The sequence below is a fragment of the Macrosteles quadrilineatus genome, unplaced genomic scaffold, assembly GCF_028750875.1.
Source record: "Macrosteles quadrilineatus isolate MER2022 unplaced genomic scaffold, UCM_ALF_1.0 Scaffold_1__1_contigs__length_201487025, whole genome shotgun sequence".
Classification (NCBI taxonomy): Eukaryota; Metazoa; Arthropoda; class Insecta; order Hemiptera; family Cicadellidae; genus Macrosteles; species Macrosteles quadrilineatus.
The window spans coordinates 59,987,628-60,004,780 of NW_026542594.1; the positions used below are offsets into that span (position 1 = coordinate 59,987,628).

Sequence of the window (17,153 nt, forward strand, 5' to 3'; positions counted from 1 at the left end):
CCTAGCCGCTGTAGCTCATTGCCCGCGATCCTCACGTCATCTAGTGTAACGATTTTTTTACATGCAGTTTTTTCCAAGCTTCAACAATTTTGACAATTTAAAGTCAATGGACCAAATGAAATGTCGTGAGGATTACATAAAACTACATGCTATGTCGTTGATATTTTATCGTTACATTATATGTATGGTTTACGAACTTAGATACTTGGATTAAAGGCCTTAATGTGCTGGGTAGATTATCAGTTTCATGGGAATATACAAGAAATTTACCTTAAAATACGCAATAAGAGTGACTCAGTTTTTTCTGTATGCATATAATTAATTCATGGTAATGTAAAAGTATGTGTAACGAATTTTTCACCACACTATGAGGTTTTAGCTGTTTTACATACGTTAATTGGTGGCTGAAAGTTATGTTTTTCTGACCATGCCAGCTGTCATCGTCATATAGGGGCCGAGCAGGCGTTTACATCCCTAGGGCAGCAAAATCACTTGTTCGCTTATTTACTTAAAAGATTAATGTATATTAAATGCACAAGCTGTATCCATGGCATTGCAATAGACTTGTTTTTTTTTTTTTGTCACAGCTGCCTAGACAACTATTTATTGTTATTTTTGATTTTGCTGATTCCTCAAAATATTTCACATAAATAAGAGGGACGTTTTATTGCAAAACATACTTGGGTAAAAAATAGCGTTCGTACCACGAGCCAAAATGGGTTTGCAGCTCTCGATCGTTTCACGTTCTCGAATTCGTCTCGAACTTAAAACCCGATCTCGAGTCGGCAAAACCTTGCTTTCGGCCCTAGGTACGAAATATACTATTTTTTACAGTGGATTTAGAGACCCAAAGATTCTCACCCCGTTGCGAAGCACGGGCAGAAACACTATAGTTAATTATAAGATTATAAAGTCTTTACTGTTTTGTCTGTACATTGCGTAGATTCATGAAGTGTTTGGTTATTTCTACGTGTTATATAATAAGAAAGCCGAAACGAGTCTTATGTCAATATCTGTACGTTTGTTTGATTGTTTCTGTCATTGTGTCTGTAACGCCAAAATTCCAATTCACGTGTCCTACCTTGAGAAAACTAGAGTACCGTTTATGATCCAAATAGTTTTGTAATTGTTTAGATAAATTTGCCAAGTTTGATCAAAATATATCCATAAACAAGCAAACTACAACAATTTACAATATTCTTTATAAGAATAAAATGGGAATTTTAAATTTACAATTTTTGAATTTGTCCTGTTACCAATAACCGTACAAAAACACTTTGATATACTAAATTATTTGTTTTTTTAAGCTATTTAAAAAGGTCTGGATATAAATTAGGAAATTTTGTATTTTTAAGGTAACGTTTTTCTAAATACGGGTAGCAACGTACCGTACCGATTTTGTGCCAAGAACCGAGGTACAAAATATTGTACCGTACCGACCTTACATTTTCTGTACCGCAGACCCCTAGAGGACATATTAATAAAAATAACGTTTTGAAGCCTTGTACTAATGTTCCAATAAATATTATGAAAAGTGTACAGCGGGAGATATCCTTGCCACATCACGAAGTACAGTCTAGTTTCCGGCCTCGAGAAGAAAACTGTGAAGATCCTCGAGAAGCAAGGACTGTAGCTTTGAGCGAAGGTGGAGGAGGAGCGAGAATTCTTTGAGATGTTTTGTGTTTCCCTCGAGATTGTCAACCTGATAAAATGATATTTAGAGAGAAGATGCCGCAAGAATATTGTCAGCTCTACCTAATTTCAGCGGAGATCTAGACCAATGGCCTGCTTGGATAGCTGAATACAGGCGATCTACTGAAATGAATGAATACACTGATTTGGAGAATCTTCAATGACTTCAGAAGTCTATTACTGGAAAAGCTAAAGAAATGATACCAGCACTGTAGTGTTGATATATCCTGAGAACGTACCAGAAATTATTAATTTGTTGGAACGGTGTTTCAGAAGACCAGATACAATTGAGCGGAGCGAGCGAAGCTCTTATACGTCGACTCTTATGCATTTCATAATACGCAAACTCCTCCTAGACGGCTGAAGTAATTTTGTTCAAATTTTGCATGGTGAAAAATACCGTATCGGTGAGTGCCGACATCAAATCAAATCAAAAGATCTTTATTCATATTTGTAAATACATGTTTACATGAATAGTGTCAAACAATTAACATAAAAAATTACATGAATAGGTAGGCTACAATCAAAATTATTCTATATGGCGTCTATTCTATTTATTCTATAAATTCATCTAAATGGCGTCAAACAAATCTCTTAGGAAACAACGGGCAAACAAATCCCCACGGGCCCTCTAAGTTTCAATGTAATCCTTATTGAAGCAGTATTTGACACATAAACAAAGGCATAAGATCAGCTGGTGACTTTTGAATGAAGTAGATCAAGAAATAGCTGATAGCATTATTCCACTGATATTAGAACAGAAACGGTAAGATCATAATAATATAATCAAATGACGACACAAGCCTGAATCGTATACCAATAGCTTTAACATCTTGTTTGGACGTTAATTGTAGGTTCCATTTTGAATAATTAAAAAAACATCTTTGCTATGAGTCCATCCAACTAAATGAACAGTTGAAGTTGTTTTTGGAGGCTTGTTCTAGGCTTACTTGGGGAAACCTTATGTAATATTTTTAGTAACCCCTACATTAGCGATGAATTGGTTTGTGAATTAGTATATGATTTAAAAAATTTGGGTTTTCTTTTCCGAGTTTGTTTAGCTCTTCTACCCGACCGATTTTCATGATTGAGGTCTCAAATTGGAGGTATGCATGCACGGATTTCACATCAAGCATCGGCATAAATATATCTACAGTCCCACTCGGCTTATATGTAAACGATATTCGCTCCCCATTTGTTTTTAATGAGAGTTGATTTTGGTTTTTCTTTTCCGAGTTTGTTCTCTTCCACTGATCGATCTTCTCTGATACCTGATTGATTTTCACTATTGAGGTCTCAAATTGAAGGTATGCACGCAAAAATTTCATATCAAGTATCGGCATATTTATCTACTGTATTACTCGACCAAAAAACATAAATTTGATTTATTAGCGAATTTCCCATATAGGGAATAAGCTATTACCGTAGTACTCATGGTAAGACCTGGACCCGGGACCGATTTTTTTTTTCGTTTTGAGGTCCCTAGAGGCCAAAAACACCATCCGTTCAAATTCATATATATATATATATATATACATATATGCGTCCGTTAGCGCGATAACTCGAGCAAAAATGATCCGATTTTGATGAAATTTGGTACAAACGTGTAAACCTACGTTTATTCGAACGAGTTCGCGAACCAGCATGATCGGACCATGGGAACGGGGGTTTATGGGGGCTTTTATGGGGTAAAAATGGGTTTTTCCCATTTTTGACCCAAAAAACATAAAATTTGCTATTTCTTTCTAAACTATTTTGTAGAGCTTAAAAAAAACAAATAATTTAGTATATTGAAGCGATATAATGCACCTAATGGTTACGAAGAAAATTCCAAAAAATTGTAAATTTAAAATTTCCATGTTATTCTTATGGAGAATATAATTAAACTGTTGTAGTTTGCTTGTTTATTAACATATTTTGCCCAAATTTGGAAAATGTTTTTATTTCTTACCAACTATTAACATTTTACATAAAAAACACTTTTACCCTCCCTGTTGCAGCAAACCTAAGTATGTTTTAAACTGAATCTATTTAAATAGGGAATAAATGTGATACTTTTAAGGAGACATTTTAGTGTAAATCCATTCAGGGAAATGGAAATTCGCTTAGTCTGCAGGTTTGCTGCGGCGGGGGTATTTTTTAATTCTTATTTCAATTTAAGACGTATTTCACCAGTTATAATTATACAATCCTATATATTTTGGTCTAAGAACCTTCAGTGAAATACCGGCTTTTATTTAAGCTATAAGTTATTCAAATTGGACGGGTTTCAGGCAAACGCAAGGTGAACAATCAACATGAAAATTATATTTTATAATGGTTTTCTATGATTAAAAATCAATAGCTTCAGTATTGTTTATGTTTTTTATATGTTTTAGACTCAAAATAATTAGTAAATTATAGGCTTTAATTTACTGATTATTTTGAGTCTAAAACATACAAAAAACATAAACAATACTGAAGCTATTGATTTTTAATCATAGAAAACCATTATAAAATATAATTTTCATGTTGATTGTTCACCTTTCGTTTGCTTGAAACTCGTGCAAACGGATCTGCACCAAACTTAACACAAACAATTCTTGAATAATCTATTATATAAAATCCAATGTATGTATGTTTGTTTGTTTGTCCTTTATGAAATCCGAAACCGCTCGACAGACTGTAATGAAACTTTCAGGCATTATTAAGAATTATTCAAGGATGGTTTGTGTGAAGTTTGGTGCAGATCCGTCAAAAGGGCTCTGCCCCAGTGGCTCTGGAGTTTTCCATGTTAACCTTATGAGTACTCATATTTAAATGGAATTAAAGAATCTTAACAGCTTCTTCAACTAAACAATTTGATTCTGTGATGTTCAATAGCATTAAAAAGTAAATAGGTTTACCAACAGGAGGCAGCACTATTATTTTTTTAAATTTATGACAACAGCTAATTTGCAACCAAAAGGTAAGTGAGCGTAGCGAACCAACTTGAACCTGGAGGCGAGTTAGCGTAGCGAACGAGTTAGCGATCGGACGCAGCGAACGAGCTCCAACCTAAAGGTGAGTAAGCGTAGCAAAAAAACTTCAACCAGGACGTGATTGAGCCATGCAAATGAGCTCATCTTGAAAATGAACGAGCATTGGCATAAAACTACATTAGGACAGGACGACGTCTGTCGAGCCAGCTAGTGCTTAATAATGCCTGAAAGTTTCTCTACACTCTGTAGAGTGGTTTTGGAGTCCATAAGGTACATACTTACATACATACATAGATCCTCTTTTATAGATATAGGTGTAACAAAACATGTAACAAATGTGACCTTGTCTATTGTAATTTATGTATTACCAAATTACAATAAAGATTTATTATTATTATCATTATTATAAGCCTGTGCCCTGTTGGTACCAAAGTATTAGTACTGATACATCACTAATTTCCAGGCTCTACAAGCTAGTATCATAGAAGATGCTTACGAGGAGGGTAGACAATGAAAGCAGTGTCCTCTGGCATGAAGGCAGGACGAGGGTGAGGTGTGGACGCTGCACTCGGAGGAACACTGAAGTATCCTGCTGGGTCATTTCCATTGAATGACTGGTTCTGAAAACATTAACAAATTGAAACTAAAACTATCTTATTATCCCCAACAATAACCAGGGTGATCACAGATCTCCTAAAAAATTCACGCATTATTCCTGGTTTTCCTGAGCAAATTTTACTAGGGTTATGCAGGTCCCCAATATTTTCGGGTTAGGTCTAAACAACAATTTACCCAGGGGATCAGTACAGGCTGAAAATTATTAGAGAGCCAAGCTCGGATCGAGTCAAGCCGCAGAAAGCGTTGGCGAAGATGCCCAATTGAAAATTTAACGATTTTGCCGCGATTGTTGGAGACGATGATGTTGCTGTGTCTGCGAAGATGTTCACGATTTTCGATTTTACTGTTACCTTGGAACATATTCTCAATTTTACTGTGACCGCAGATGGGATGTTGTGCCATTTTGCTGCTAAAGTGGTAGTTGGTAAGGAACACGTAAAAGTTTCATGAGATGTTGGTTTACCACTTTCATAATTTATTACTAGGGTAATGATGCAATTACAATCCAATTAATAGAGTACTCAGATAAAAAAAGTGGAGTAGTTGAGCTCATAACAGTTTTATAACGTTGTATAGTTTATCACTTTAATGTTTACGACTTTCTTCATTTAATACTAGAGTAACCATGCAAACCGTAACCCATTTAACATTCTATTGTGGAAATAGGCCAAACAGTTTTATGATGGCTATTAAATTTCTTCTGTCTTCACTGACTAGGATGACCACTGCAATACTGTTATTTCAAATACTTATCATAGCCTACAGGTTTTCAATAAAAATATCACCTTTATTATTATTATTTGTGAGTATTACCTAAATTCTGTTAGTTACAATTATTTACTGAGTTTAGGCCTGGTATCTTTCTTCAAAATATTATGGCCTCAAAATGAAGCACAAGTTACAATTTTGAACATGTGTGCTACTTTAAGATAAGTAGAGAGAAAAATTCCATTTAAAAAAAAATAAGTAAAAATGTCTTTATTAACTAGCGTTTATCTGATATACTACATTACAAATATTGTCATTAAACTACCTACCTATAACTAATTATCAATTTCTTTTGAAAATTTTTAAAATTGAATCTTAAAAGTAGGCCTATTAAGAATAAGAATAAGAATAAGAATCCTTTATTGTCATTAGACACAGTTGTGCAATAGACATTGTCAAAGAAAACTATAAACTAGAAAATGTAACAGAGAGTCATGAACATTATCACAGTAGACCTTATATAACATACATTTAAAACTTAGCCTATATCACAGAAGAGATCACAGTTGTCAATTGAGAATAAATATCATAAAATAAAAATTGTTGAATAACAATGCATGTTACTTAAAATCTGTAAAATCAGTAGCACTCAAATGCAAAAACTCATTAACAGAATAAAGTGGGTGCTTTAGAAGACCATTTGTTACAACAGTTTTAAAATTAGCAAAGGATTCAATATTCTTGACATGATGAGGTAGTATATTGTACAGTTTAAGCCCTATAACTTTAGAGCTTTTGGCTGCTTTGGTCAATCTACAAAAGGGAATGTCAATTTCATGCTTGAGCCTTGTGTTGTGGCTATGTACATTTAGCCGTTTCAACAAGAATACAGATTGTTTTTTTACTTCTAATAAAACATACAAAACATATAAACTAAAGACAGTTAACACTTTTTCATGGATAAAAATAGGCCTACAGTGCTCTGAGTAGTCAGCTGAAGCTAGTATTCTGACAGCTTTTTTCTGAACCAGTAAGACATCATGTACTCCAGCTGCATTTCCCCATAAACATATGCCATACAGTAAATTACTTTGAAAGAAACTATTGTAAGCAAGCTTGAGATATGACTTCGGGACATTTTTATCTAAAGATCTTAGTAAATATACAACTCTTGAAAGTTTGTTACAAATATAATCCGTATGAAATTGCCATGTCAATTTTCTATCAAGAACTAAGCCTAATAGTTTAACATTACTTAACCCTAATTGATCACAGGAGGGAGAATCACTAGCCTTGACATTTTTATTACTAAAAACTATGGTTTGAGTTTTGTCATTGTTAAGTATGAAACCATTGGTACTGAACCAGTTGGATACACTTTTAAGGGCACTTTCAGAATTGAAATTGACAGTTTTTATATCAGAACCAGCATTAAACAAAGTAGTGTCATCAGCAAAACATACAGTCTCAAATGGTACATTAACATCAATGTCATTAACCATGACAAGGAATAAAAGAGGTCCAAGAACCGAACCTTGCGGCACGCCAAAGGGTACAAGTCTCTTACATGAATACTGATTATTGACACAGACTATTTGTTCTCTATTATCTAGGTATGAGCTAAGAAGTGACAGAGTTGTATCAGTCACCTTGTAGTACTTTAACTTAGCCAGCAATGTCTCATGACAAACACAATCAAAGGCTTTACTGAGGTCACATAAGGTGACACCAGTATCGGCTCTGCTTTCAAGGTTTGCTAGGATTGCATCTACAAGATAGGTCACAGCTTGAATTGTAGATTTCCCAGTTCTGAAACCATACTGTATAGTTGAAAACAAGGAATTATCTTCAAAATAATTGTACAGCTGGTCATGTAAAATTCGTTCAAAAACTTTGGCAAAGACTGGGTGCAACTGTTTTTAGGCTCTCGGGTAGTCACTTGTACAATGTTGGTGCAAAGTAAGAGGAACTTTTCTTTCCCAATGCCAAGGTGACCCTTGGAAAGTGAGGCCTCCCACCATTACATGTCCTATGTTGGATAACCTCATCCCGGACAAAATGCCTCTCACAAAGATAGTCAGGCACACGGAAAGACCCTGTGAGTCACGCAACACGTCAAAAACTTGCACATGGCTTCCATAGGCAACAGACCGGCTACTTCACGGAAGGGGGAAAATGATTTTTTAGGCAGAATACAGATTGGATTGCTTAGTTTTGAACCCAATGAATTCTGCATGTCTTCCTTATAGGCAAGGGAAGCAGTAGTAAAATACTGACAATATTAGTGACTGCATAAGTTGAAGCTTTGCAGCCTCAGGCAGCATACCTCTGAACTTGTACAGACCTCCTATTGCACGTTGAGAGATGTGGTATGGTCTGAAAAACTCAAATTTCTGTCAATGATGGCGACAAGAATATTGGCTTTGTCACACACAGACTAGTTTAACTCCAAACTCCTGCCATCAAGATTGATACTCAAGCCATTATTTCTCAGTTGTTTCTGTACTAGGTTCACAGGTGCAGTATGCAGTACAGTGTACTTGTCTGAGTTGAGCCTAAGCCCATTATTGTGAGACCATTAGGAGATGTTCTCCAAATCAGTGTTGATCTTGTTGATGACCGCCTTCTTGGGTTCAGGCTAATATTATAAGTTCAAATGAGAATCATCTGCATTGTATGCTGCAGTATAATGCAAAAATCAGAGCTGTGTAAAGCGTGTGAAGTAACAGGCCCCAAACATCTACCTTGAGGAACACCCCTGTTTTTTAACGAGGGGTTCAGATGACTCATTTCCCAATCTGGTAACCTGCAGTCGGTCGATAAGATAGGAACAAATCCAGGTAGTGATTCTATTGCTAAACCACATATATTTCAATTTTGCAGTCAGCATATAGTTCATAGAATCCTTATATATAATACATGAAGGCGATTTCTATGAAACACTACTCCTCCGTTAATAATGAACGACGTGTCAAAATAAAGTATTTTTTGTGTAGACGCCCCCTTTCACCAATTCCTGTAATAAAAGTCCTCGGACTTTGTCCCACAGGCCATCGAAATCGCAATGTATTTCTTATGAAGAAAATATTTTGTTTACTTATACGATACCACATGTTTTCTGTGCTTATACAGACGAATAATTTGTATTAATTGCAGCTGTTTATAGTAAACATATGATACACACAAGAGCATTTGCTTCCAGAGTGAGTTCGTTTTCAGTTTCGATAACTGGAGTGGAATGATTGATTACATTATCTTGGAGTTGACTCTTTTACATATTAAATTATGACTGTTAAGGTTTTTTGTTTTGAAATAACACCTATAATACCTAGCAATTGCTCGACTTCGAGCAACAGGTGCACTAGTAAATTTAAATGCAGTAGATTCCCTCTTATCCAGACACCTTTTAACCGGACATCAGTTTAACCGGACTACACTCGGCGGAAATGACATCTCTTTAACTGGACAATTTTTATCAGCACATCGGTTTAACCGGACTAGATCGGCAGGAAGTGGGCGGTACCACAGAAAACATACTACTATAACCCAGAATGCCAACCGCATGTTTAAAAGCATTAAGTGTTTTGAGAAAGCTTTGCCTGTCAATCGTAGGCAGCGCCACCAGCGTTGCTATGCTGAGTGCATGGCAACGCTGGTGGCGCTGCCTACGATTGACAGGCAAAGCTCTCTCAAAACACTTAATGCTTTTTACCATGCGGTTGGCATTCTGGGTTATAGTAATATGTTTTCTGTGGCAGTACTGAAACGACTGTTGTCGTGGGAAAGATTTGAGACTAGTGATCACGTGTCTAAATACTAGGGATGGACGGGTCCCTAAATTTCGGGAATTTTTCGGGAAAAAAATATTCCCGATTATCGGGACGGGATTACATTTGATTCGGGAATTTTTCGGGACGGGATTTGGTCCGATCGTCGGCAATTTTGCCGCTTCGCGAGTGCCGATGACGCCGCTATTGCGAGCGATAGGTCCGCGAACGCAGGAGACGAAGTCATTTTGACGATCGCGCCATGACCGCGGCTCATACCGGCGATTACCCCGTGACCGCGGAGTCTTACCGACGATCACGACGTGACCGTGGAGTCCTACCGACGATCGCGCCGTGACCGCAAGTGATACCGACGATCACGCCGTGACCGCGGAGTCATGCCGACGATCACGCCGTGACCGCGACTCATACCGGCGATCACCCCGTGACCGCGGAGTCTTACCGACGATCACGACGTGACCGTGGAGTCCTACCGACGATCGCGCCGTGACCGCAAGTCATACCGACGATCACGCCGTGACCGCGGAGTCCCACAGACGATCGCGCCGTGACCGCGGAGTCCTACCGACTATCGCGCCGTGACCGCGGAGTCCTATCGTCGATCGCGCCGTGACCGCGGAGTCCTATCGACGATCGCGCCGTGACCGCGGAGTCATACCGACGATCGCGCCGTGACCGCGGAGTCATGCCGACGATTACGCCGTGACCACGGAGTCATGCCGACGATCACGCCGTGACCGCGACTCATACCGGCGATCACCCTGTGACCGCGGAGTCTATCGACGATCACTACGTGACCGTGGAGTCCTACCGACGATCACGCCATGACCGCGGAGTCATGCCGACGATCACGCCGTGACCGCGACGCATACCGGCGATCACCCCGTGACCGCGGAGTCTTACCGACGATCACGGCGTGACCGTGGAGTCCTACCGACGATCGCGCCGTGACCGCAAATCATACCGACGATCACGCCGTGACCGCGGAGTCCCACAGACGATCACGACGTGACCGGTGACCGTGGAGTCCTACCGACGATCGCGCCGTGACCGCGAGTCATACCAACGATCACGCCGTGACCGCGGAGTCCTATCGACGATCGCGCCGTGACCACGGAGTCATACCGGCGATCACCCCGTGACCGTCGCGCCGTGACCGTGAGTCATACTGACGATCGCACCGTGACCACGAGTCACAAGTTTCTATAGGTACCTGTATATTGTTACCCATTCTTTGGTTTTTATAGATCAGTCAAACAACGCACTATAGAAGAACATGATGTAATTGTGAAAAGAGCAGTTATTGCATATCTGACTTGTAACAATAATTTCATTTATATTAGCTCTGAAATATTGTACAAACGGTAAAAATTGATTTTGTATGTCTTTTTTGGTAACTGCAATACTCAAGACTTTCTTTTTATGCACAGAAAAAATCCCGTCCCGTCCCGTCCCGAACTAAAAATTCAATCCCGTCCATCCCTACTAAATACAATGCTCTCCTAAATTTAAGTCAAATACCACAGTAAGCGGTCCGTTTTAACGAGTTTTTGGGGATGTCAGTTTAACAGAAAAAACTGTTGTCCCGAGGAGTCCGGATAAGAGCTTTACTGTAAGTGATTTAAGGATAAAACGGAAAAAACAAAAACCGACTTTAAAAAAACCTAACCGAAACCGAACCGATAAAATCAGCGACCCATCACTCCACATGACACATAAATATAAACACTCTTTATTAGCCCACAAAGGTAAATAGTAGTCCCAGGAATTACCAAAGCATTTAAGTTTAAAATGAACCGTCATGCGAGTCGCTAACCAATCGTTTTACTAACGCAATTGTTTTGTCGACCTTAGGCCCTGATTCATAATACATACCTTGTAATTTCCATTAGATTTGCATTGGTCTATCAGCTGATTTACTAATAACATTAGTAGATTGTAGTTTATTATGAAACATGCTCCAGGAAATCTATATATTAATTTGAAACGGTTTTTCTTTGTCTCCACTAATTTGAGAGAACGGCTGGGCGTAGAAACTTGGTAGAGGTGTTTAAAGAAAGGTCTTGGTCTGTAGATGAGCCATCAAAAGAGAAACAAGGTCAATTCATATTGATGGATGTTAGCCTCCGGATTACTGTATAATACTTAAAGTGGTTTAGATACCTGCATTTAAGTAATCCAATTCGTTGCTTATTGGATAGTGTTTTAATACTTACAGTTCAAGTTTCAAGCAGTGTTTATTTTATTCTGTTAACTACCACAAACACGGTGAGCACTCAGAATATTAGTGAACTGGACTTCGCACACAATTATTGATAACTGGAATTTAACGGTCGTCCCTCTTCAGAGAGGGTTCTGATAAGACATGCAAGCCTCTCTACCTGCTCAAGAGTCAAGGTCAACTCTCTGATAACCTCATCTCATATCAGTAATTTACTTCTTTTATTTAAAATGTCAAAACTTGTTTACAAACACAAGTAACTTAAGCTATATCCATTCTAAAAACTTGTGATGTTAAATTTGTATACAAATAACAAGAAATAAATTAACTACAAATAAAGGAGATTAACCTATAGCCCATCTATATTTACTTTGGGCCTATATGACCATTTTTAACTTCTGAATAGTTCCAGTACCGTCCATTTATCAATTTAATAGCAATATTTCATTATTTTCTATATAAATGTTTTGTTTTAATTAAAGAGATATGAATAAGACTTCAAATCAAGAACTTACTACATCCCTGCCCAAGGGCTGGAAAAAGGAAAAGGTTACCCGTAAAACTGGTTTAAGTGCAGGAAAAATTGATATTTATGTAACTTCCCCTGGTGGCCGAATTTTTAGGTCTAAGACAGCATTAGAAAAATACATACAGGAAAAAAATTGCCTTTCAACATTGATGTTTTTAATTTCACAACTAAAAAACCAAAAGACGCTGGTAGTAATGCTCAGAGTACTTTAGATGGCTCTTACACGTACAGTAACGACACATTACTTGGAGACACATTACTTGGAGACACATTAACGCCTATTGCCCAAACCTCTCCAACTAGTGGTGGAATTAAGCAATCGACTCCAATAGCGACAGGTAATTCTAGCCCTGAGAAACCACGTTTCAAGTCCTCAGATGCAGTTTTGCAGACCAGTATCGGCAATCGCACAATGGTGTCTGACACTAATAATACTGTGAGTAAATTCATTAATGGAACCCACAGTAATGAAACCCAAACTGACAAACCTGTGTCAATATCTCTGGATTTAATGAGTAAGAAGTGGCTAACGGATGAGTGCATCCAAAAATATTTTGAAATACTCAGTGGGAATATAATCAATAAAGATACATTCCTTATTAATCCTGTTGTGAGTCATGCCATTAAGTGCTTTAATGATTTTGACTATATACTGCAGCCATTGGAACTACAAAATAAGTCTTTCATATTAATACCAGTAAATGATGCCTCAACTATCGAAAACTCTGGGTCTCATTGGAGTTTGTTGTTCTATTCAAAGCCAAAAAAGCAACTTTATTATTTTGATTCTGTTGGCGAGTACAATCTAAGTTCAGCCAAGCAAATTATATCAAGGATCTCAAAGTATATTCTACCTCAATCTGAAAACACTGAAAATGAGCAACTCCCCTTGACTATTGTGACCTGTCCTCAACAGGGAAATAATTCAGTTGACTGTGGGGTTTTCATGGTAATGTTTATTGACTGGATTATTCAGGCAATTCTGGATCAGAAATTAAATCAGTTGGAAATGGTCTTCAAACAACGCACTATAGAAGAACATGATGTAATTGTGAAAAGAGCAGTTATTGCATATCTGACTTGTAACAATAATTTCATTTATATTAGCTCTGAAATATTGAAGAAAGTGATTTTCCAGGCCTCACATCTAGCCTACCAGTCTGGGACTGCGGAAAAAACTGTGGTTGATAAGTCAACTTTTACCGACATGAGCTGTGTGGCAGATAGGGAGACAAAAGTTACAAAAGAGGACGAAAAAATAGTTACACCCAAAGTAACTTCAGAAAATGACTGGACTACAGTTAAATATTCACAGAGAAACATTAAATCTAGTCATAAGAAAAACAATCTACAAGAGATCTCATCAAAAATAAATACATCTAATCCTTATCATTTACTTGCAGAAAGCAATACGGAAAAAGGTCTAAATGGTGTTTCAAATATAAAAAAAACTAGTCCTAAAACTAACAATCAGCTAAATAGGAAAACTGGAAAAAAGAAGGAAAATAATAAAAACACGATTAGACCAAGGACAAAACCAATAAATTTATCTTTAGTCAGTGACAGCCTGGGAAGGGGTGTTGCTCAGGAAGTAAATAACATAAGTAACTACAGTATTGGTTCAACAGGAATCGTAATGCCAAATACAGGCCTCTTGCATGTTGTTGATGTGGCATTGAAACAGAAAAGTAAATTTGTTGCTATTATGGGAGGAACAAACAACACTTTTGATGGTTCAACTAAAGAAATATTTAAGAGCCTTGAGGACAAATTAAAAAAATTTGATAAAAACAAAACCATTTTGTTTTGCACAGTCCCCCAGAGACATGATGCTGGACCTAATGACCTAGTGCATACAGAGGTTAAAATTCTCAATAACTACATTCAGGAATTGGCGGCCCGTATGAATAACATCTACATAGTTGACACACATTTACTAAAAAGAACTCACCATACAGCTCATGGTTTGCATTTGAGTTACAGAGGTAAAAGGGAGGTTGCTCGTTTGTTGTTACAGTGTATTAAAGATAACACTAAACAAATAGTCAACAAGACATCCATCGATGATATTAAACATAATCAGCAGCAATCCAACATACAGCTAATAGAGGCAGATATGAAAGAAGTTATTGATTTGTTTGCGAGTGATGCCAGCTGTGCTTTTGCTCACTGCATTTCTGCTGATTTTAACTGTCCCAAACATATGAGCAAAGGAGTAGCTACAGTATTCAGGGAGAAATTTGGTAGACCCTGCCAATCAGATTATTGTGGAGGAAACTTGACATTCCAGAAATCCAAACAAGGTGCAACAATATACAGCTTGGTAACTAAGGAAAAGTTTTACCAGAAGTCTACAAACCTACAGAACTATACACTCTACTATGACTCGGCTTTCGAACAACTAACAAACCATTTTAAGAAAAACAATTTGGAAACACTAATCTGCTCCCCCATGGGATGTATTAGAGACCGAGTTTCACCTCACCATTTTATGAAAAATTTACTTAATTTCCAAAAGAACACTTCAGCTTCAATCATAATTGTTACCCTCGATGAAATTACCACAGAAACGCTCAGAAATGGAATGTCTTTTAAAGGATTTGTGGACTGCATTAAGAAACTGATTTCCTCATCACATTCTCTTGCTTCCAACAACCTCGCAACTAAGCTGGCTACACCGAATATTCAGTCAGTAAAAGAATACCCACCTCTACCACTGCACCACTCAACTGCTCCAAGTAGCACAAAATCTCCTACTCTCAACGAACAAGACGCTCCCTCTCCAGTCGGACCTGCTCTAGTATGCCAACTACAGGCGTCCAGCTCGCCTGTACCTCATGTAACTACTAGTCTGTCAACTTCATCTGCCCCCCTACCACCTCCAGCAGCAGTGTCACAGTGTGGGAAGAATAGTGAAAAGGCCAAAATTAGTGTGAGTGCTTCTAATGTGAATATCTGTAGCACCTCTTTTTTAGAGGCAACTCCAATGGGGCATCCTCTTCTGCAAAGGGAGCAGCTTTAAATAATTTAAAAGATATTAATTTAAATGTAATTCATATTAACGTTCGGTCTTTAAGAAATAAGTTACCTGAATTGGCAATAGTTTTGGAGGAATCAAAATGCAATATTGTACTCATAAACGAACATTGGTTGCTTAAAAAAGAAATAGATTTGTATGTACCAAAAAGCTTTTCCCTTGCAACATCTTTTTGCAGGCAGGATGACCCCCATGGAGGTGCGTCTATATTGGTTAGTGAGGGACTTATGTATGATGTGATTGATATTTCTCATTTTGTGTACACAAGCCTTTTTGAAGCTGCATGTATTTATGTTGATGAATTTGATATTGTTTTCATTTCTCTATACAGAACGCCTGTTTCAGATTGTAATGTTTTTTTTCATCATCTAGAAAAACTTTTATCATTCGTTCTGTCAAAAAAACCTTCTAGCAAAATTGTACTAGGAGCTGATTTTAATATTGACTTTTTAAAAACTGACAATTGTACTGAATCGCTTAAAAGTATTTTAAAATCTTTCAACTTATATCATGTTTTTAAATACCCGACCAAAGGGGATAAATGTATTGATAATATCGCAACAAATATTGATCAACATCAATTCACTCATAAGGTGTGGGATTATAAAATATCTGATCATCCCATTTTGTTTTTTAAACTTATAATTAAAAATATAGCACCAAATGTACTCAAAGAAATTTCTTTTCGTAAACTTAATGAGGAGAACCTTGGCATGTTAGCATTGAGCTTGTGTAATGCGAATTGGGAGCCTATTTTTCATACTCTAGATGTAAACACTGCTTTTGAATATTTCTTAAATACTATTGTTTATTATTTCAATTTGAACTGTCCTAGAATATCTAAGAAAATCGGGCATGATTATAAGAGTAAATTAAAGAATAAATGGTTTGATGAATCTCTAAGGAAAATGCGAGATACTGTTATTTTTCTTGCAGATTTAACAAAAATGCCTAATTTAGCAAGCCATGATGATTTAAAGAGAACTCTGTCAGTTTATAGGAAAAAATATAGGACTATGATTAAAGTGGCTAAGATTAATTATAATGAGAAATTTGTTAGCAGTTCAAGGAATACATGTAAGGCTGCTTGGCAAATAGTAAAATCAGAAAGTGGGGATTTTTTCAAACATAATAATACCGTTCCACCTTTTTCAGCAGATGATTTTAATAACCATTACATAGATGTTGGAAAAAAGGTGGTAGAGAAGGCTCATGTTGAGCAAGGTAGGAGTTTGGATTTCTCCAATTTTCTAAATAACGCTAATCGTTCTAGAAATAAATTTTCGTGGAAATTGGTAACAGAGAATGATATGAAAAAAATAATAAGATCTCTTAATCCATCAAACAGTGAAGATGCTTACGGTTTTTCAAACAAAATTGTAAAATTCATAGCTCCTTACATTATGGAACCACTGATTCATCTTGTCAATTTGGTGTTTTCTACTTCAACCTTTCCAAATTGCTTAAAAATCAGTAAAACAATCCCTCTTTATAAGAAGGGAGATAAATTTCTTATTTCAAATTATAGACCAATTTCAATGGTTCCAGTGTTATCAAAAATAGTTGAATCCTGTGCTAAAGCCCAGATCTTTGATTTTCT

At 37.1% G+C, this 17,153-nt stretch overlaps 1 protein-coding gene across 3 annotated transcripts in view; it reads right to left on the reverse strand.

The window, feature by feature from the left end:
- Positions 1-17,153, reverse strand: part of LOC128983232 (repetitive organellar protein-like) — a 133,463-nt gene that overhangs the window by 41,463 nt on the left and 74,847 nt on the right. For all 3 annotated transcript variants that reach the window (XM_054402458.1, XM_054402459.1, XM_054402460.1), the window contains one exon: positions 5,149-5,272. In XM_054402458.1, coding sequence (XP_054258433.1) covers positions 5,149-5,272 — 124 coding nt within the window. The remainder of the gene's footprint in view (positions 1-5,148; positions 5,273-17,153) is intronic.